At 41.3% G+C, this 22,908-nt stretch overlaps 1 protein-coding gene across 3 annotated transcripts in view; it reads left to right on the forward strand.

Annotated features, from left to right (window-relative positions):
* fgd5b (FYVE, RhoGEF and PH domain containing 5b) overlaps window positions 1-17,538 on the forward strand; it is a 30,739-nt gene extending 13,201 nt beyond the window's left edge. Inside the window, exons 6-21 of one of the 3 annotated variants that reach the window (XM_033625903.2) lie at window positions 344-495; window positions 583-739; window positions 4,586-4,676; window positions 4,790-4,840; window positions 5,290-5,348; window positions 7,425-7,496; window positions 7,716-7,784; window positions 10,067-10,150; window positions 11,656-11,735; window positions 11,876-11,972; window positions 12,138-12,275; window positions 12,397-12,499; window positions 14,587-14,723; window positions 14,848-14,973; window positions 15,120-15,274; window positions 15,808-17,538. In XM_033625903.2, coding sequence (XP_033481794.1) covers window positions 344-495; window positions 583-739; window positions 4,586-4,676; window positions 4,790-4,840; window positions 5,290-5,348; window positions 7,425-7,496; window positions 7,716-7,784; window positions 10,067-10,150; window positions 11,656-11,735; window positions 11,876-11,972; window positions 12,138-12,275; window positions 12,397-12,499; window positions 14,587-14,723; window positions 14,848-14,973; window positions 15,120-15,274; window positions 15,808-15,844 — 1,608 coding nt within the window. In that variant the 3' untranslated portion in view covers window positions 15,845-17,538. The remainder of the gene's footprint in view (window positions 1-343; window positions 496-582; window positions 740-4,585; window positions 4,677-4,789; window positions 4,841-5,289; window positions 5,349-7,424; window positions 7,497-7,715; window positions 7,785-10,066; window positions 10,151-11,655; window positions 11,736-11,875; window positions 11,973-12,137; window positions 12,276-12,396; window positions 12,500-14,586; window positions 14,724-14,847; window positions 14,974-15,119; window positions 15,275-15,807) is intronic. The other 2 variants (XM_033625905.2, XM_033625904.2) reach the window with 2 other exon arrangements.
* The last annotated feature ends 5,370 nt before the right edge of the window (window positions 17,539-22,908 follow it).

A 22,908-nucleotide genomic window follows, 5' to 3' on the forward strand; every position in this document is an offset into this window, starting at 1 on the left:
ATCTGAGCAGCTCCCCTGGGGCAGTTAGGGCTTTTCTGCCTTGCTAAGGGGCATCTCAGTAGTAATAATGAGGGAGGATCGAGTGCTGTCGTCTTACTTCATTTCCTACATGTATCCCTCTGGTGTTGGGATTAAACTCATGATCTAGACCCCCACTGCTCCAGTCTTCTTATCAATGATGAGATTCCGCGATACTAAGTTTATGTCCCTCCTGCTGTCAGACATTATCTTGTTACACTCTCGCAGAAGGAGACAAGTTAAAACAGGGGAGAAATGCAGACTTCAGTGAAATTTTGAACACAAACTATATAAATAACTGTTCCTTCACATTTGCCCATGCCAGGACTTTCGGGAAGCAGTGGGGGCTGCGGTTGGGGATGAGGGGGAACCTGTGTTGGATGAAGAGAGGCTTCGAGAGATTCTCAATGAGCTGCCTGATGTTTACACCCTGCACCGCAGGATCCTCACCGAGCTGGAGAATCGAATCCGACACTGGTGAGATGTGCACACGCGTGAACACATATGCTATCACCAAGACCGAAATACCTTCCACACTCTCACCTCCGTTTCTCCATCTTTCAGGGAGGAGAGCCAGAGGATTGCAGATGTCTTCCTGTCCAGAAAAGCAGAGTTCTTGGTTTTTACCACCTACATCGGTCACTACGACCGAAGTATGAACCTGCTTGAGGACAGCTGCAGAACTTCACCTGGCTTTGCAGCCATTGTGCATCAGTTTGAGGTCAGAGTCACAGTGCTTCTCTAACTCTAGACACAAAACATACAATGCAATGTATGTTGTATTGTACAGTTCAGAAAAACTAACATTTAAAACCACACCATCTCAAAGTCATACACTTAAAATGGTTCTTCCTGAAGGGCTGACATTCTATATTTTTAAAGAAAGGGTTCTTTGTGAGACTTATGGAGCTCATTTCATCCCAAGGACACTTTTTTGAAGAAAGAATTCTTTGAAGATTGTTGAATGCTCGGGTGTTAAAACATCCTCACCCTCAAATATTCAAATGTTCACCCATGTGTCAGACGGTATGTCTAAATGAAGATGTATCTGGAATCCCTTAATCAATTCATTCTACCTGTGTTCTGCCATAGTTGATATCTTTACCATCATTTCATGCCATACAGTACTGCACGGTCTGCCAAAACTCTTTCTTCAGTGGTATCTGGTATTTGGCATATAATATTAGGTTCTAATTTGAAACTGAGTTTCTGTTCCCAGCCCCACCACACAATTAAAATAGTAATGGCTGTAGTAGTAATGATTGCACCAGATCTCCACCCTGTAAAACAGTGATTGTCAGCGATGAGTGTTCTGGGTTGCGTGGACCACATAAGCCTTTTAGGGGCTTCATGAAGCCCGAGGCAGCTGGACATGGTGCTCTTGGCCCCAGGCTGAGCTGTTAAACTAAATCCGTGATTAGTGGGAAAGAGGTCTATTGGTACTGTAGTCAATTACTATTTTAGGAGCCCTGTAGGGGGGTTGTATATGAAACCCTTGGAATATAAAAGGGTTCACGGTGGAACCACCTCTATGGGTTCTTGATAGCATCCTTAGAAGGTGCAAAGGTTCTGGGTGAAACTACACCATAGAGGGGTTCGTCATAGAAGCTCTCATAGGGGGCTCTGGGTGGATTCTTTCACAGATGGTTTTAGCTATGACCCTTTATGTGACCTCTTTCCATTATGTTGCCTTTAATTCATAGTTTACAGTAAATAAAAACTGGAATTCCAGCGTGCATGAAGTGTGTGTTTTGTGGTAGCAAAGATGGCGATGGCTGAGTGTGTGGTACTGGCCTGTGTGTGTGTGCCAGAGAAAGAGAAGAAAGCCCAGCTTGTGACTAAAAGATGCAAACCCTGAAAAGGTTAAAGCAAAAGGCCAACAGCTGAGCGAATAAAAGTAGTAATTTAATTTAAAGCAACGGCTACACAGTGTTGTCGGCTGTTAAAAGAAACTGTCATGACACCCAAAGGAAAAATTTAGACCGCATGTTTAGATGTTAAGAACTAATTCGTCTGGTATGAGCCACTCAGAACAACAATTAACTGCCGAACGTCTCTTTAAAAACAGAGGGATCTTAAAATTTATGTAGGTTGCATTTCCCAACATATCCAAACAATGCACTTTAGTGAGGCGTTATAATTAGCTTCAATTAAATGAACAGACACAAGGCAGTGTTTTTAAAACCAGTCAGCCCGAGAAGCTATTAAGTTGATAAGTTTAAAATATGAAACATAAAAATAATCAGGATATACGATAGGTTGCCTGACAGTTCAGCAGGGAGAGTGCAGCATCTGTTCACTATCCACTTTTTAATTTACAATCAAATATTACACAGCCATGGACAAAGGAGTTTTCAATATTTTCCTCCACTTTATAGACCACGGAGGAGAAGACTTGGCACAAAGTCTTTGCAGAGCTGGGCAGTTTTCTCTGTCTGATTTAAGAGCATCCCACGTTTAAAAGTCCTGAGATTCTCCAAAGCACTTTGTGTGTAAAGGTCCACGCAGTAAGCTCTTTCCTCTGTTTGCCTGTCATCATTAATTTGTAATTTTAAGATATTAAATGGGATTCTGCTGACAGAATAGTTTCCATACATTTGAATTTATCTAGTTAAAATGCAGTTGCTGTTTTTAACACAAGGACCAAAAAATTAAAGCTCTAGGTACGATGTTATTATCACTATGTGCGCGCATGTGTGTGTGAGAGAGATAACTAATTATTAATAAAGTGATTATTTATAAAGAGGGTACTGATACATAGAGACATGCAGGCTTGCTTTCTTTTCACATGCACACATCCAAACAAACACACATATCTGTAACCCTGTGAGGCCCCGTGCTGACCTGCAGTCTGTGTTATTGGCCCTTCTTCACACTTAAAATAAGACGAGTGGTTCTGCTCAAAGGTCCAGTGTTGTTGTGTAATTTGCTTCTCTGTGCAACTTTTATTTTCTTTACCAGAGTTTTTTATGCACTTGGTGAGATCTCTTGACTGGTTTAGAGGAAAAATTTGTCACCTTACTGCCACTGAATGAGTTCCCTCTGAGTAGTAACTCGCTAAAAGAGTCTGAGAAGTCCACTGCCTTTCATAAAACATTCAGGACGCCACACTTTATTCCACACTACTGAAGCTGCTCCTCTTTTTGGAACCACTGCGGAGTCTGTAATAATTTCGCTTTTAGCCATGCTTGTTGTTGCCGTGGGTAACAGTATGACCTCAGTGTCAACAAGTCTAAATATCGCAAGTATCACAATATATATATATATATATTTTAAATATTTTAAAAATTATACCGGTGTTATCATGAACGTGATGATATGGCACATACCTATTAGGATCCTTGTGGCCTGAGACGTAGAAGCTCTTCCTTAGGCTCTCAGTGCTGGCCTGGTGTATCTCACATCCTCTGTCCGACATCAACACGGTGAAAAGGCAGTTATCTATGTAGCTGGGATCTTTAATGATTCTCCTGGCCTTATTTTTGCAGCGCCTGGTGTAAACATATTTTAGGTAGGGTAGGGGAGCACCTGTAGTATGTTCAGCTGGGCCAACAAAAGCATAGTGTAGCTGAGGTTTATGAGTTGTGTCTCTACCTTTGTAAGTAAAAAAAAAATAAATAAAAAAAGGCAGGTAGTTTGAACCAGCATGAAACAAGATGGCAGCACATGACTCCTGCGCTCCTTCCATGTTTAACCTTTCACATTAAAAGCCCATCTTAAATTACACAGAGCATTTTGCGAAGAGGCAGCTCAACAAAACAGCTTAAAAAAATATTCACTCAGTGGTCATATTTGGTCTTTGGGATCCAGAAGAAGGTCTCAAGCATCCCATTGTCCAAGTGAGGAGTGAATCTTTATGCATAGTAACAAACACATGCTCTCTCTCGGGGTTGGCGTCAGTGTCAGCATCCAACAAAACTGCCCACACTAAAATTCATTGCAGCACAATGATTCAATTTCTGTTGGCATCAGAGGGTAATCTGAGCAAATGCACCACCAGTCACTGTTTGCTCCCAACAGCTCGGGTTAAGGAGGGTCCCTGCCGGCTATAGTTGCAGCCTCGGCCTCTCTCCTCTGCATTTCTATAGTTGTATACTCTGGCTCTATTAAATACGGCTGAATATCCAAGTCAGGCAAAACACTGTAAAATGTGTTCTTGTTCATAACATCCTCTGCGCTCTGGATGCCATTTTCACTGTTGGAAACATAGCTAGTTTGCAACAAGGGATATCTGTTTTTTGAGTGGAGTCTGGCTACCTGGAGGCAAAATCCAACCTGTAGTTCTTCCTGCTTACAAATATGTCACTGTCACATCAAATGGCGGCACTGGATGCCAGAAGATCAACAGATTTCTTTCTGAATCAGTATAACACACACTGAGGAATTAATTGTTTCAATCGACTACATGTACCATCAACACAGATTGGACATCCATATAAAAGGTGGCAAACTTTCCCTTCAAGTAGTCTGACACGTTGTTCGTGTGGATTTCTGCAGTAAATCTGTCCCAAGTGAGCAGTAATAATGCAGTGAAAATTTTGACTTTGTATTGTTTTACTTGTCTCAGCAGCAGAGCCCAGCTGGGGAAGAGGTGTCACTGAAACATCAGCTGCTGCAGGTCATCGTGCGTGTGGCTCAGTACCGCATGCTCCTCACTGGTGAGTCAAGGACAAGATTTAGCATCTTATCTGATTCAGAAAATACGTTTTACTCCTAGTGGTTTAGTACTCGACTCTCAGGAGAGATTCATTTTCTCTCACTGCTCTTTCAGATTACCTGAACAACCTCTCCCCTGATTCCAAGGAATATGAAGACACCCAAGGTACTGTGTCCAAACAGCAGACTCAGTGTGGACAGAGAAAGTGACTCACAGGAGAGCGTTTTACTGGCCTGTGTATGTGGCTCCGTGTTTACAGGGAATTTATTTGCTCTCATTTGGCATGGAGAGACGACCATGAGAGAGCCAATTTAGATTTTTTTGTTGTTGTTGTTAGTAGTGGAAACCCTCTAGGCAGTCATTTCAGCTATCTTCTGTGTAAAGACTGTAATGTGTAATTCATGAGACAGCCAGTTGCAGCAACACTATCTCTTATCTCCGATAAGGGAGCCACCCCAGTCCAGACACGTCCAGGCTCCTGACTCAGTCTGAGTTTCATGTTTGGTGACTTTCTACATGGAGACAAAGAACAAAAAATATTATGGAGTTATGAATGTTGATTGTTCACTTGTCGTGTCTTTCCTGATTCCTCTCACTGTGTTTGTCTTGTGCAGCTGCTGTGGCCTTTGTGTCTGACATTGCAGATCAAGCAAATGACAGCTTAAAACATGGGGTAAGTGTCATGTGTAGGCATGTGTAACTCTTGAACCAAACATACATTTGACTTTTGAACCCAAAGTTGTCTAAACCTTGGTCAAAAGTGGGAACCCCCTGGGCTGAAAATGAAGCCAACATGGAAATGCCAAAAACTGCAGTTCCTCTCATAGCCCCTTGAGGCTGGCTCCAACAGTGAGTCAATCCCAATAGACACCCATATGAAAAGCATAAACTGTATAAAATAATGGAGGCAGCTCTTGGTTTGTGGTCTACTGTTTTGAAGCCTTGAGTTCAGCATTTTGGCCATCGCCATCTTGATTTTTTTTTGGAGTGGGACTGTGGTGGTGCTTTTGCAAACAGCCTGTCACTCAAGTGGCCCCCCCTTTAGATACACATAACCTTAAGTCTTAATAAATGTAAACAGGTGACTTATATAAAAATTCACCTATCGCACAGTTGTCATGAATGTTGACATTAGCTTTAAAGACCAAAACCAGTTTTTGTACCGGGCTGTAAACATGTTTATTTCTGCTGTAAATTAAGGCATTTTTACTTCAGGGTCTATGGGGATTGACTCGTTTCTGGAGCCAGCCTCAAGTGGCCATTCAAAGAACTGCAGTTTGGGGCACTTCTGTGCTGGTTTCATTTTTCAGCCCTAGAGGTTGCCGCTTGGTTAAAATGTCTGACTTTACAGCAGAAAAAAATATGTTTACAGCCTGGTACAAAAAATGGTTTGGTGTCTGGGATTTTTTTCATATAACTCACCTGTTTAAACTAAATGCATAATTAAGGGTGTTGTCTGCTGATAGTGTCCTCAGGCTCTCTGTCACATCCACCCCTCGCTCCTCCACAGCTCCAAAACTCGAGTGCCAAAGTCTCTAATTTTGTAAATTCATGAAAACTGGACTCCTTATGACTTTGATATCTTCCCTGCCCAGTCATCCATGTAAAGTGTAGGTCCTAAGCAAATTACTCAACAAGTAAAGTTAACCACTTCCAGAGTAAATGTAGCATCACTTTTGGCAGTACAGCTTTGACCGAATGTACACAGAGGGAGAAAGATGAGAGCATTTTCATCCTAATGATCAATATCAAAATGATATTGCTAGAAATTATACTTTTTACTTTAGGTGGACTCTGCTTTCAGGAGACCAAGTTCTGGCACAAAAAAGAATCAAGATATCTATTAACTCTTTTTTTTAACCTTGTCTTCTTTCACACCACTGAGGCATAGAGCAGTAAATGGTAAATGCACTGTACTTGTAAAGCACCTTTCTAGTCTTCTGACCACTCAAAGTGCTTTTATACTACACGTCACATTCACCCATTCACACACTGGTGGCCGAGGCTACCATACATGGTGCCATTTTATGAGATGACATTCAGTTGTCCAACGCTTTTGATTTATAACTAGAAACATATGAAACTAATAAGATTATTCCCATCAGCCACAGCTCTGCTTTGTGCTTAGTGCTAATAACAAATGTTGGCATGCCAGCACGTTCAGCTGAGATGACTAGACCAGATAAACATCAACATTTGAAGAGTTCATTTTCAAAAACAGATAAAAGACGCTCTTAATGAATGAACAAACCACCAGTTTGATTAATGTATTGATTGCACAATAAAAGCTTTGAGATGTCAAAACAACCAACACTAGTTTGACTGGCTTGCACGTGTACACACACACACAAACACACACACACACACACACACACACGATTTAGAGAAGTAAATAAAAAATAGAATTATCTGTTTATGCAAATTCATTTTAGTACTGTCATTGTGAGCATGTTAGTATGCTGATGTCGTATTTAACGCAAAGCACTGCTGTACAGACTCAGAGAAAGGCTCTTGTTTTTGGATGGCCACAGTAGTTCTAGTTAGAGCTGACAAACAATGTCATTTCTGAATAATGCGGCTCATTGTAAAGAGATGACTATGTGCAAAAACAAAGGGAGTCATGAAAATAGCCAAACAAAAGAAAATAGTTTGGGTTTTACAGGAAAATTACTGGTAATAGACTCTTTCATCATTTCTCGTCTCATTTTCTCTCCCCGTCTTTCTGCTCTTATCTCTCTTTGTGTCTCAGGAGAACTTGTTGCGTCTGGTCAACATAGAGTACAGTGTTCGTGGCCAGCGGGACCTGTTGCAGCCTGGCAGGGTACGACTCTGATAACAGCATTGTTTCTTTACCAACCCACCCTGTCTGCTCTGCACCACCCCTGTGTTGCCCTTTACACAATCATTCAGCTGGGAATCCCCAGCCGGCCCGCTTTTAAAACAACATTAATTATTGCAGATGCCCTCTGGGTGTCATGATCAGATGATCTGTGAAGTGTTTAGCTTGATTTGATCCTGTGAATATGCTTTTATGTATCAGGTCTTTGTGAAGGAGGGCACCCTGATGAAGGTCAGCAGGAAGAGTCGACAGCCCCGCCATCTGTTTCTGGTAAACGCTGCTTCCTGTTTGCGGTTTTTAAGTTAATTGACACATGTTCCAGTGGTCATATTAATAACCTTTATTTTTGCTTCATCATGTAACTACTTCTTAAGGCATCTTTGTGTAAAATGTAGAGTCATGCATTTTCTGTCTGCAGTGTTTCTGTGTCCAGACTGAGCTATTAAGAGCAGGTTTCCTGGCAGGATGTTTCTGAATGCTGACTTCCTGAGCCAGTTCTTTACTGACAGCACAGGGAAGGTCAACACCAGCTCTCCATCCATGTGCACCTGCAAACCTCTATAACTTTAATGCTGTCTGTTAAACATTAGTTTGGTGTGCCCTCAGCACCTTTAAAGCAACAGTTGGAAACTTTTATATAAATTATTATGCCAACACAATGACAGGAAATGGTTTTATTCTAGCATCTTCATACTTTATTTGAATTAATTTCTTGTGATCTTATACACATATACTATATTCACACAGCATTAGATGGGACAGATCATCTCTGCCTATGCTTCTAATGGCCTTACCGCACAAGATTGAAAACAACTTATCAGAGCTGTGGAGTTTCTAAAGCAAACGGTCAAACCAGGCAGCGCTGATCAAATATGGATCAAGACTCTGTTACTGCATTGCCTATTTCTTGCCTCAAATGTTTTCAGAAACATATTTTAGTGTACTGTTGAGCTGTAAAATGAGAAAGCCGGTGGACAGTGCTTGGCACTTAGGTCGACTACTTCCAACATGGTCACAAACTTTCTCATTTTACAGCTAAACAGTACACTAAAATGTGTTTTTATTTCATCAACATGTTAGGTGAGAAATAGGCAATGCAGTAACAGAATCATGATTCATATTTGATCAGTGCTGCCTCGTTTGACAGTTTGACCGCAGTTCATGAGCTGAGACTGACAGGATTGATGGCTGCGTTAGAGACTCCTCAGCTCTGATTGGTTGTTTTTTGTGCACTGGTTCAATTCTAGTGAATGCCATTAGATTTTTTTTGGATTTTTTTCCACGGAATATTTTATTAGGTAGTTATTTTCATTAAAGTTATCAACTGTAGACAGAGCGTTCGGCTGACTAAGATCATGCTAAACTAAACAGGGATGTAGAGGGAGGAAAATGGAGAAAATGTCCCTTAGTGTTTCCTAAAGCCCAAAATGACGTCCTCAAAGGTCTTTTTTTGTCTACAACCCAAAGATACTCAGATAACTGTCATAGAGGAGTAAAGAAACCAGAAAATGTTAACATTTAAGAGGCTGGAATCAGAAAATGTTGGCATTTCTTATCCTAAAAAAATTACGCAAACCCATTAATCGATTAGCAAATAGGTTGGCAGTTAATTTAATAGATGACAACTTATCAATTAATTGTTGGCAGCTCTATTTTACATGTCATGTATGTCATGACAGAGACAATTTAAAAAAGAGTGATTCAAAGAGGGAAACACCAGACAGCACCAGACATTCAGTTTGGAAAAATGATAACATAGAGGGAGAAAGCCCTTTAATGTTATAATCAAGAGAGATTAGAAAATTAAACGCCTTCGCAAATTATCCATAGAGCATCATCAAAGCGCATTGCATTTCCCTCCCATGGTGTTTTTAAAATTTGTGGTCTGGGCTTGACACTAAAAAAGCTTGTAAACGTCTCTTCTGGAGAAATGTTGGTAATCATCGCTGTGTAACTTTTATCCTGCCAGTTTATCCACCCAGACGCCGATCACGTGTCATCAGCTATTATTAATGTTGGCACAATAAAGCAGCATAATAAAACAAGTCTGCAGTCAGTACTCAAACACACACTGGAAAAATGATACAGAGGTTAATGATCCAGTTTGATGTGAACTACTTTGTTATCTATTTACAGATATATCTCATTCATGTATGATCATAAAAAATCAGGGTAGGGGTTTTAAATTTATGGATCCCACACACAGAGAAAGACAGTCTTCTAGTGTTCAACTCTGCACGTGCATCACTCTGCACAGAACATCCAAGTGAAGTAACACAAAGTACATTTCTATAAGGAGTTTAAATTTGATAGCAAAAATAAGAGGAGAGATACACACAGTTTGGTGCGAAGTTTTAGCCATCAAGTCAATCAGCTCAAAGCGGTAAAGTTTTGTACTAGTGTGCCACCTACTGGTGAATTGTTGCACATACATGAATGATGGGGTCTGTGCAGCTGACTGTTTTGACTACTTTACCTCCTCTGATCTGCAGTTACTTGTCTGTTCTGCAGTTTCACTGTGAAGTATGAGCATTATGTCTGTCTGTTGTCAGATGAATGACGTGCTGCTGTACACCTACCCTCAGCAAGACGGGAAATACAGACTGAAGAATACTCTGCCACTCACCGGCCTGAAGGTCAGTCTTTCACTCAAGGAATACTTCTCTCCCCAAATTACTATTTGTATGTCCAATACTCACCCCATATTATGCTAAATTCATGAAGAAAACTGCATCACGCGCCTGCTGTGACCAAAGAATCCAAAAATGGAGAAAATTCTTGATGAATTGAAGTAAAAGGGGTCCACATTTAAAAACTCCATTAAACCATCCGTTTACACACACTCACACAACTCGTGCAGTATAAGCCAAGTCTCATTTATCCAGTCATATGCTCAGTGCTTTTCAGACAACTACAGTTATTTTACTTAACTGATCACATGAGTTGCTGGTTTACCGCTGCCCTGGGGTTATTTAGTAGCTTAGGGTTCGTTAGAAATCAGCAAAGTCACACAATAACACAAACTACCGATCAAGGCAGCGGTAGACCAGCAGCTCCTGTGTTCAGCGAAGTACAATTACTGTTTTTGTCAATAGAGTCTGGCTTTGAAGAGAGCATAGAAGAGCTTCACATTTAGTTAAGTTCCCAGAAATTGCTGTCTGTTTGGGTACTGAGCATACAACTGGATAAATGAGACTTGGATTACACTGCACCAGTTGTGTTAGAGTTTATAAATGGATGTTTTGATATAGTTTTACTTTTGTCAAACTTGATCCCCTATGACTTTAATTCATCAAGAATTTTCTCTATGTTTTGGATCCTCATGAATTCCACATAACGTGGGGTGAGTTATTGAAATACAAATGTTTATTTGGCGGGTGACATATCCCTGTAATTTACTAAATCTCTTTTATTTCTAATTATCTCTGCAAAATCCCCCAGGAGTTGATATGCAATTTAAGGTGGCAGTAACATGTAAAAACCACAGCCATGAAAGTATTGAATATTATACATATATGGATTTTTAACTGATTTATTCACCTGTTTGCAGTTAATGCTGGAGTGCGGGAATTTTACACATAAATGAACGTCTGTTACATTAAAACTCAAACGAGTTCAAACATGCAGATTAAACCTATCACCACCAGAAAAGCTCTCTTTATTTTGCAGTATACCAAAGTTGCAGTGTCTGTGGTGACTTTAATGCACTGGTTACCAGAGGCAATGAGTTTTACACCAACCAGCCAGAGATAAATGGGGCAGGAAGGGTGGAGGGCCCCGCCGCTAAGAGTATGGCTGAAAATACAAAGAAGCATCCAAGAAAAATTTCTGGAGTGGATGTTCCTGATAAAAATAAACAGACTTGGCGTTCAGAGAAAAGCTCAAAGTCAAAACATTAGCACGGGAAGACCTGAGGAGAGCGCTCCTCCTGGGTCCTGGGGGAGATGCTGTGAGCTCACCTGCAGATACATGTCATAAGCAGTGTTTGTGTAGTTGCTCTCACTGCCAGAGGGGGGAGACAAAATTCCTGCACTCCAGCTTTAACAGAGAATGTGACAATGGACACTATGCTGTTCCTTAACTGTCAGATTGAAAAGTTTTACTTCCTGGTCTTTGATTTATGATGTCACTGATTTCCCAGGTCAGTAAACCCATCATAGAAAATGTCCAGAATGCACTGCGGATTGAAGGAGCAGACATCTCCATCACTTTGTCTGCGAGGTGGGTCACTGTGCTGTGTCCTCTTTGAATAATAGTTCATATCTAATAACAGCAGTGATTAAAATGTCAAAACTTACTAGTAAAAGATGGTGTTTTAGTATTTATTGCATAGTGTAGTGATTCTATGTGTATGTTTGCAGTTCTTTTATCGAAAGAGAAGACTGGTTTTACACTCTGAGCCGCACTGTGACTGAACATGCCAGAGGAGCTGTAGCATTCAACGGCTGCCCAGGAGAGGTGAGCAACCTCTGCTTCTCTGAATTCCATCTATTAAGTTTAAAATTTTATACTCTGTCATGCTTATCCTCACTCAAACAGAACGAGACTGATGTTATTAGTAACCGTCATCAATCTCCACGATGTGTTTTAGTCTGTTTTTCTGTGTCTGTGCGTTTGTTCCAGGCCAGGGATCGTCTGCGGCTGACTCTGGGAGAGAAAGCTCCCACACTTGTTCCAGTCTCACAAGTGATGATGTGCATGAACTGCACCTCAGATTTCAGCCTCACTCTCCGAAGACACCACTGCCACGGCTGCGGAAGAGTGAGTCACACGCAAATAAAACACAGTGCTCCGTCATACTTTAAAGTATGTTGTGTGTCGTGTGCTAAATATGTGTGTCCTTTTTAATGTGCCTGTGGTTTATTTATGTTGTTTGACACAGATTGTGTGTCGAAGCTGCTCCAGGAACAGATACCCACTGAAATACATGAAAGACCGCATGGCCAAAGTGTGTGATCACTGTTACAGCGAGCTAAAGAAGAGAGGTGGGGACACTCTGCTTACATAAATTTTTAGGATTCATCAATCAATCAGTCTGCCGTGTCAGCCCACACATTTTAGTGTTGCTATTCTTATTGTAACCAGTGGGAGCAATATGTTTACTCCTGACTAGTTAATTTATTACATCACATCATAATCATTACCACTGGGAGTCATGCAGTGTCACACTAAGTTAAATACAGGAAGAGTGCTCCACTTACAGTGAACTGAAATCAGACAGAGCTGGCAGACTTAGATAAAACAAGTTTATTTTACAGGAAATATAATCTTAAAAGAAAGGAAGTGGCAGATTTAGAAAGGTATATATCAGTGCCATCTGCACCATTATACTTATCTGAATTTGGTTTAAGACACACTGGGTATGGGATGAAGGTCATGTAAAATGTCCTAAACAACCCCAAGTGAAAATATAGCTGCAAGCAGCCATTCCGTGGTTCAAACCAACGTAGACCATTTGAGGTTGAAAGCTGCGAGGGATCAAGACCTTTGACCATTTATGACACCTACGTTAAAGATAACTAACAGGTTTTATGATGATCAGTCAGACGCTCATTCATTTTTGTTCATGTGTGTCGGGCCACGGTCATCTTTGGCAACGGCATCACCCCCTGTTGGTCAGTTGTGAAAACATTTTGGGAACATGTTCCAACAGCTTGATGAAAAATATCCACCAAGGTTGGTAATGTGTGGGCAAACTGTCATTGAATTGTGGCCGAATTTGCACCAGACACACAAAGTATTTTCATGCACATTTTTTAACATTCTTACTAAACATATCCAGCAAGTTTTGTAATGATTGGATGAACAATTGCTGATTTATAGTCTGATTAGTACGTAGCCACACACACATTTTTTATTTATTTTTTTTTTTTTGCATTTGTAGCGCCCCCTGGTGGTTGATTTGAATTAAACTTTCAGGGTATGTTTCAGGTACTAATGTGGACTTATACTGCAAATGATTGGCCCAACAGTTGTGGAGTTAGGTCTATTTATGTGCTGAGCCACACCCCTTTGAAAGTTCATTGGTCAGTATCTCCAAAACGCAGTGAGATATCGATAAGCTTTTGATACCCGTTGATCAGCTTTGTCCAACAGTGATCCACAAAGAATTTGGTAGAAATCGGACCCACAGTTTAGGAGGCAATGTCAAAAAATAATTTACAAAGTGATGTAAAAATCTAGTCAGGAGGACTTTAATGGTTCTTAAGGCAAATTTGTAGAGTGCATATAGATTGATGTCTGTACCAGGTTTCATGTAAACTGGACTTATGGTGTAGGAGTGACTTTTCAAAGAACCTTTTATCATAGCTCCCTCATCAGGAAGATTGGGCTCATGTTTGTTAAGTAGCATGTGGTTGCAACGTCTAATCATTGGCAATGATTTCATGTGTCGACAATGTACTGGTGTTTCCCACAGAATCATCTATCTGTGGTGTGCGTTCACTCAAAAACAGCTGCTCCTCTTATCCATGGATCTGATGAGCTCTGATTGGCTCTACTGATCAATTATCCAAGTTTTCTGCCTGCACTGCGTTCATGGACCCATAAAACCCCCCAAATTTAGAGAGGGGTCATAGACTGATAGACGAGGACACAGTGAAAACGTGAAAGCTGAAGCTGTTCATTTGTATGGAGAACTTTCCCTTTATTTTCCTCACATAAATTTTTTTATTTTCTCGGGATATCAGTGGATTAGTGGATGTACAAGGCTGTTGCCGCAGCGGCGCGGGTTCGGTTCCAGCCTGTGGCCCTTTGCTGCATGTCATCCCCTCTCTCTCTCTCCCCCTTTCACTCTTGAGCTTTCCTGTCCATTAAAGGCATAAATGCCCTAAAGAATATCTTTAAAAAAATGTTATTTTCTCCAATAACATATTTCACATTTGTGGAAAAAAGTCACTCATGCGTATCCTCATTATGATTCAGCAAATAGGGATGTTGCCTCTGCTTTGGTAATGTTCAGGCCCCAGAGTTGCACAATTAACCTGCCATGTTACTTAGTTTCTTAGTGAAGTTGTTAACATCCTGTCCCAGCTCTCTGCTGTGGTTTAAAAGCATTTGCATATTTCTGCAGGGGGAGATGTGTCTGCACTGTCAGCTAAGAGTAGCCCTCGTCCAAACCGCTCCAGTCGTCCTCTGTCTGCCGTGTTCCAAAACATTCATCCTCCCAACATCTGGAGACACCGGAAAGGCACTCTCTCCTTCAACCAGGTAGGCCTGCCACATCAGAGGGCCGTGTGCACTGCATAGATTACTGAATAGTTGATGATGTGGACGCCATGTCTTAGGTTAACCCTGATAGTTATCAGTCTTCTCCTGCTCCTGTTGTTTTCAGGTGACAGTGTCAGAGGAAGGCTCCATCAGTGGCACTCTGCAGCGCAGCAAGAAGAGCAAGAGGAACTGGAAGAGACTGTGGTTCCTCCTAAGAGACAAGGTGCTTTACACCTACCGAGCCCAAGAGGTGAGGGGAAACATGCACTCCCCTTTAACCTGAACAGCACATCTTCACACTCACACACTCTACACAGTGAGGTCTACAACCAGCATTAGTAAAATGGCTGTATCTTACAGTCATTTCTGTTCTTCTAACGAATCCTCTGTCTGCAGGAGAAAGTAGCGTCAGAGAGTTTACCTCTGCTGGGTTTTACCGTGAAGCTACCTGAGCAGCAGGGGGGAGAGGAGGAGGCCAACATCTTCCAGCTTTACCACAAAAACACTTTGTATTACTCCTTTAAAGCTGAGGACAACTTCACAGCCCAGAGGTGAGAGGCACGGCTTCCTGATGGCAAATTTCCACAATGTTTAGAGCGTAAAGATATCAGTCTAGTGACTCAAAGGGCTGCTACTGAAAAGCTGCTATCTAGGGGAAAAAAAGCTTAGAAAAACAATCATGTTTTTAACTTTAACATTACTCAGTGGGTCCCACGAGGTTTTATCAGCCCCAGATTGGATAGTTTTCCCTGACCCATAGACGACCATGTGATCTTTGACTTGAGTGGTCAGTAGTGGAAACATGAGCAACACCAAATTAGGAGTTTCAGTGTTTTCTCTGCACAACAGCAATGTGTTGAGTTTACAGAAACAGGAAAGCTACTTACTCCTCCAGGGCAGTATACTTTAATTTTTCATATCCAGGAGAACGCTAAAAAATTAGCTCAGTTCATAATGCCGCTATACATCATGCTGACAGGTCCAGAATTGGAAGTATTTAGATGAAGCAGACTGAAATGGCTCTTTTAGCACAACTGCAGTTCGTGCTGTTTGTCTCCTAATGTAAAATCCTCTCTTCATACAGGTGGGTAAACGCCATGGAGGAAGCCACAGTTTTATAGGATCAGCTACTGCCGAAAATAGAAGACTGCTGCCTCTCTCCTGCTACAAACAGACTGTGAAACCAAAAGGGGGAAGATAACGATATTTGATTATGTGTGCAAGTTGTAACGTGGACTGAATAAAAGACGACATCCTGTTCTTTTAGAGGGGACACGATTACCTACTTAGTCAACCTCCAGTGTCCCGGCCTGCTGTTACCGCAGGTGTGATGCTGAGAGCCACGAGAAGCGTTGGCCCAAATACTTGCCAGTGTGGAACATTACATTGATGTGACCTGTATTTCCCCCAGCAGCTGATCAGCAACATTCCTCCAAATCATGGGGAAGATTTCAAGTATTTTTTTCAATGTATAAAATATTTTATAAACAACCTAAAGAAATTATTTCAATAGCTGAACAAACGTACGCATCAAAGGTCCAGTCTGTATGATTTAGGGGGCTATATTGTCAGAAATGGAATATAGTAAGTGTTTTCTTTAGTGTCACCTGAAAATAATAATTGTTGTGTTTTCGTTACCTTAGAATGAGCCATTTATATCTACATAAGGAGCTGGTCCTCATCCACAGAGTCCACCATGTTTCACAGCCATGTTTCTACAGTAGCCCAGAACGGACAAACCAAACACTGACTCTAGATGGGGCCATTTGCTTTTTCTCATTGGCCACTGTAGTCAAACAGCACTGCTCCCGATTAAAACCTCCTGAACATCTGGATCAGAAATGAAGTGAACACAAATTAAGTTATCTGAGAAAAAAGGCGAGCACACATTAGCAAGTGCTGGGCTAGTGGCCTGTCTGTGACGAGCCAAACAGCATTGGAGAAACACTGATTTGTAACATGAAACTGCTTTAATCAGTGTTTTTACTGGTTTAAATCAGGTGTTGTGTTTGTTTGGGAGAGGAAGAGACCTCTGCGGATAATTTGGCTCCCAATATAAACTTCCTGATCAATGAACACTGAAGGAATCCTAACCGAAGTTCACACTGAGCACATAGAAGAAGTTTCAGCTGGTCACAATTTGCAGTCCTCACCGCTAGATGCCACCAAACAGTCATTTTACTGTTGTTTCCAGGGAGGCTGGAAAATTGGTAGCACATTTCAACCTCACTCAAAAATGCCCAAATTTGGAATGGCCTGATCTTCGGGAAATTAGTTATGCCTTCATTTCAACATATGTTCCTCCACTGGATTAAGTGCATCTCTATGACTAACACCCTGAAGCACAGGCTGTATCAAAGAATGCATAATGTTATATGTATAGATGTGTCTGTAGCCATGCCATGCACTGTACTGTTGGAGATGGTTCTGCCAGTGATTATAAAACGTGTATATGCTTCTTTTGCACTGACATAAAAAGGAATGAACCTGAAGAGGAAATATGAGTGTACCTGCATCACAGAGGCCGAAAGCTTCAACTACTGTACTTCACTTACTTGATTTACTAAACATACTTTTTAAAAAATGTTGCCAGTTATGTCATTATTGTTTGAAATACCTAAAACAAGTGTAATGTAAATATATAAAGACTCCACATCCAGTTGTGCACAGGTGTTGCTGCCCTGGACTGAACCATGAATCACTGATATCACTGATCTACATTATCAGTGTCTTTGTACTGTAGCTGAGGATTTATTACATTTGAATTTCTAACACTATTATATTAAAACAGTAAAGGAGGCGTTAACAATGGAAACTGTCTGTGTCTGTGTTTTCTCTTCATCCTCCTCATCATGGGCGGATTGTGAGACCATGGGCCCTGATGCAAAAGGCCCCACCACCTCTCCGACACGGGGGCAAGACATGTAGACTCTGGTGCTTTTTCTTCTTTTTCATTGATTGCGTCTGTTTATAGTCGATTTCTGTGAGGAAATTTTGTCTCTTCATGGTATTTTTTTTGTGTTTGGTCTTTCTGTGTCTCTTTGAGGTCATGTTATGTCTCTTTGGGGTAATTGTTATGTCTTCTTTTGGTCATTTTGTAGTTCTCTGGGTTAATTTTCTGTCTCTTTGAGGTAATTTTGTGTTTCTTTGGGGTAATTTTATGTCTTCTTTTGGCTGTTTTGTAATTCTGTGTTAATTTCCTGTCTCTTTGAGGTCATTTTGTGTCTTTTTCTTTGGTTGTTTTGTGTCTCTGTGGTTGTTTTGCCCAGTTCTATAGGTATTTTGTGTCTCTTTGAGGTAATTTTGTGTTTCTTTGGGGTAATTTTATGTCTTTTTTTGGTTGTTTTGTGATTCTCTGTGTTAATTTTGTGACTTTCCGAGCTAATCTTGTGTCTCTTTATGGAAATGTTTGTGTTTTTTGGCCTTTCTGTGTTTCTTTGAGGTCATTTTGTGTTTCTTTGAGGTAATTTTATAGTCCTCTTTTGGTCCTTTTGTGATTCTCTGTGTTAATTTTCTGTCTCTTTGAGGTCATTTTGGGTCTCTGGTTGTTTTGCCCATTTTCATTGATATTTTATGTTTCTTTGAGGTAATTTTATGTCTTCTTTTAGCCATTTTGTAGTTTTCTGTGTTAATTTTCTGTCTTTTTGAGGTAATTTTGTGTCTTTTTCTTTGGTCGTTTTGTGTCTCTGTGGTTGTTTTGCCCATTTTTATAGATGTTTTGTGTCTCTTTGCAGTTCCATTGCATCTCTTTGTGGTTATTTTGAGTCTTCCTGGTCGGCACATGTTAATTTGAGTGACATTTTGCATATGAAAACCAAAGAGGCCCCTGACACTTTGGCCCCCAGACCTGCGCCCATTGGGCTCGTTCAATAATCCATCCATGCCCCTCATGTCCTCTAGATGGCAGGTGGACTAAACGTTAAATTACCACAGGCTGACATTGACTTCCTGTCACCATGTCCTTGCAGATGGAGCTCAGTACATACATTGAAAATAGAAACATTATGCCCCCTCCCCCATATGAGTCTGCACTGACATGCAGTCAATGTGAGGCCTGATCTGATGAAACACCAAGCTGGCAGGCGCCTCAGATCACATTTTGAGCTGTTTGGGAAGACACCAGGGACGGAGTGATGTGCAGACCACTGTGCTGCGCGGCCAAAGAAAGGCCAGGCCTGCTCTGCTTCCCCCCCCCCCCCCCCCCGAGGCTGCCTGACCTAGAATGATATTAGGCAGAAAGTTTGCTTTCTGGGGCTCCTGAAAAGTTGCAGACACCTCGTCCTATATAGAGGACGGATCATTCATCACCCTGCTCTCCCTCTCTAGCCCCATTTCTGTGTTCTCCCTCCTCTGTTGCATCGTTCTTTTATTTAATCTTAGTTGTGTTTTTGTTCCTTTGTGGCTTGTTATGACACAATACACAAATTCCTTTCAAATGACAGCTTTTTTAAAAGTATGTATCATCCCACGTTTCCTGCACCTGTTCCTTCTCACTGAATCCATCTGCTGGAATAACCTCTCTTAATTGGCTGTGGTTCAGTGCTGAGTGGAAAATGTACTTGATGTCATCTTTATACAACACTGACACTGAGTGGTTGCCAAGACACAAGAACAAATAAGATAAAATAACCCCAGTTTACGTGAATACAGAAGTGTTTTCTGACTGCTTCTATATGTAAAACAGAGCTGACGTGTTTGTATTTTTACCATACAGCACTTCTGCTTATGATTCCTCTGGTCACAGCAAAGCAGCAAGAAACAGGAAATGGTTAACTTGAGCTGGTTGCAGAGTAAACAAGACAAACTGGAAAGTTCAGTTGCACTTTTAATGATCCCCTATGTGCTAATTAATTATAAAAACAAGTGATGAAAGCCTGCTGTGAGGCTGATGGTGGAAAACACTTTTTACAGTGGGGCAGCAACAGTGTAATAATCCAAGCTTACTTCCATATCGCTGCGGGCAGGAGCAATGCAGAGAGAAGCAAATAATCAATCATACACACACAGCCTACTCAATAAGGTTGGACACATTCAGCTCTGTTATATGTGCTCAGCCTCAGGAGTCATCAACAGCTAATGTCAAAGAAGCTGATATATTTTTCTGAGCTGAACTTCCCCATCTATGGCTTTTTTTCTTACCCCTGATGCTCCAACAATGGAGTTGTGTTGTGAGTTGTTTTAAAAGACAAACTTCCTGACCATTTTCAGTTTTAGTCTGAGAAGCCAGTGCAGTGTTTGTGTTGATGTCGTGAGTTACAACAGCATGCCTTCTCATCTTTGTTGTGTGGGTGGCAGATCCTCAGGGGTAAAGAAAAGACTTTATTACGTAATACTCGTAGATTTAAATAAAAAAAAGACTGAGAAATAGGACATTGGGGAAAATAGCTGTGTCCATTTGACATTGGCTTGACATTTCTGGGTTTGCACCTTGTCTTGTGTCTCTCGGCGCCCTTCAGAGAGGGGGGGAGGAAGAGAACAAAAAGATGTGTACAGGCTGTAAGAAGAGAGGGACACACTCTTATGTCCCACTTTGCAAACTCTCTGCAGCCTACACTGCCAAGTCAATGTTACACCTATTCCACCTCCCCTAAAGCTTTAAATAGCCCACTCTCCCTCAACAGGACAAACAGAGAGAAACACACAGCCTTCAGCACACTCTGCACCTACGACTGAACATTTGTTATCCCTGTTGCCTAAACATGGAGCTTGCATCGTGCTTTCCATTCTCTTGCGACCATTCTGTCATTGACAGCTATCTGCAGGGAGAGGAAAACACGTGTCCGCAAAGCCGGCAGCTGTCACTGAGGGATGTAAAATCTGTCCAGAGTCTTTGAACCGCAAGAATAAGACACTCAGGGAATTGTCTGTCTTTTTCTTTTATATTTAAAGGATAGTTCGACATTGTAGTAAAAAAAAAAAAAACTTTTTCATTTCTTTTTTTGCTGAGAACTAGAAGAGAAGATTGATGGGCTACCACTCCCATATCTGTCGCTTCAATATGGAGCTTGTGGCAACACTGAGTCAGCATAAAGACTGGAAACAGGGTGAAACAGCTCGCATGGCTCTGTCCAAAGGCAGCAAAAAACAACCTATTATGGCTTCTAAAGCTCATTTATCAATATGTTATGTTTCATTTAACCAGTTGTGTTTCATGTACCGGACTATTCCTTGGCTGGGACCAGTTGCTAAGCAACCAGAGAAGACCCCAGGAAGTCCCTGCTCCCAGCTAAGAAATAGTCCAGCATACAACACCCGTAAAACAAAGAACCTGGGGTTTTACAAAAGCAGGGGGGCTGAAAACGAGGCCAATGCAGAAGTGTCAAAAACGGCATTTCCTCAAATGGCCACTTGAGGCTGGCTCCAGAAGTGTGTCAGTGCCACAAGTTCTCATTCCAAGTCGTTGCATATCGCTACTGTGTCAGTGGCCTTTCTCGTCTATATATTACGTGCTAGGTATCCCTCTGCATTTGCTGCTGATGTTCCAGGACACAGCTACCAACATTGGAACATCAACAAAAGCACATGGTTATGTTAAGGAAAAAACATCATGGTTTGGGTCTACACTGATACGGGAAGTGAACACCAGCCTCCCGTGTGAAAGTCCAGGGTTTATTGGACGAATCCACCACAAACCATACAGCCACAACAGATGCTGTCCGGCCAAATTATGAACTGACGCCATCCGTCCGTGTATTATACTGCCACTACAGGTGCCGTCCATCATATTCATATCATTACACTGCAAAAGGTTATTTCCAGCTGCATTACATACTGACACTGCTCGGCTGTGTCACATACTGATGCTGCCCGGCTGCATATTATTCCGCCGCCAAAGGTGGCTTTTGGCGTCAGATGTCTGCCGAATGATCAGCTTCACAGCAGAAATAGAAACATGTTTACACCTGGTACAAAAAACGATTTTGGTCCCTTTTGCTAATTTCCTTGTTCATGACGAACAAGTAGGTACCTTGTGTTCACAAGTCACTACCATGGTTGGTTGGGTAATGTGACCATGGTGTAACCCCAGTTTAACAGAGTATAGGTGTAGCTATAGCTCTCGGAATTTCAGTCTGTTTTCAGTTCATTAAAGTTAATTGTCACATTTTGGTCTCCTAAAAAGGTTGGTGGTCAAGGTTTGGTTGTACTAAGGCCCTCGAAGGAGTAGGGTGTTTCATTTTTCCAGTACATTTTGTTTTAATGGCTTTAAGTATGTTTTTGCAAGCAAAAGTTAGCATTAAATCATTACAATTATTCATAGCGGTAAATGAACCATGCTTAGCAATTCAGCACCTAGTATCAGGGTTAGCTTTACCATATTATCCCCATATGGTCACCTCTGGCTCCAAAAATCCAAAATGGCAACAGCCAAAATGCCAGACTCAAGGCTCCAAAAGGGGAGCCAACAAACTAATGGGTGACGTCACAGTGGCTTTGTCCATTATTTTACACAGTCTATAGTTTTACACTATATGTTTTGTATGTATTAAACTGTTGATGTGTAGCTTCTTCATTGATGAGCATTTTGTGCTGATGGTGGGTGGATTTTCTTATCTTTGGACAGAGCCAGGATAGCTGTTCCCATATTTAACAGACATACTGTATTCAGTATGCCTTGCCAACAATGAAAAAAGCTAAAATAGACATATATATATTTGTGACCCTTAATTACAGGTTCTGAAATTAGTGTTGGCAGAATTGGTAGCCATTTTTTCCCTCTAGATTGATTTTTAGTTGCCTAGAGGATGTAATAATATTCACTATTAATAAAAAATCATCTTGTGACAACTAAATATATATTGTTGGACCTCTTGGGGTGGCAGCGACCCTTATAAAATCACAACCTATTTGTGTACTAACACACTATAATAGCAAACTAAGCTATAAGTGCAGGAACATTCTCCCGTCTGTGCCCAGCTGAGTCGTACAGCCATATGGATACACTCCATGCAAGGGGAGTTTCTTTGTGGATCTTCATCATCGGGCTCTGTGTGCTAAATTTAACATCCGCCTGTTTAACAGCCTATACATCCCACGGGTGGACCATGACAGTTGGTATGTGTGGTTGTGTATGTTTGCAAGAAGAGAAACAGGAGGGTGTTCCTGGAGCTTTGAATGTACATCTGTCAGAGTCAGAGAAGAGCAGTCAGGCAGGCAGTAAAGGTTTTCAGTGCACACACACCTAGTC

Source organism: Epinephelus lanceolatus, chromosome 1 (genome assembly GCF_041903045.1).
Source record: "Epinephelus lanceolatus isolate andai-2023 chromosome 1, ASM4190304v1, whole genome shotgun sequence".
Classification (NCBI taxonomy): domain Eukaryota; kingdom Metazoa; phylum Chordata; class Actinopteri; order Perciformes; family Serranidae; genus Epinephelus; species Epinephelus lanceolatus.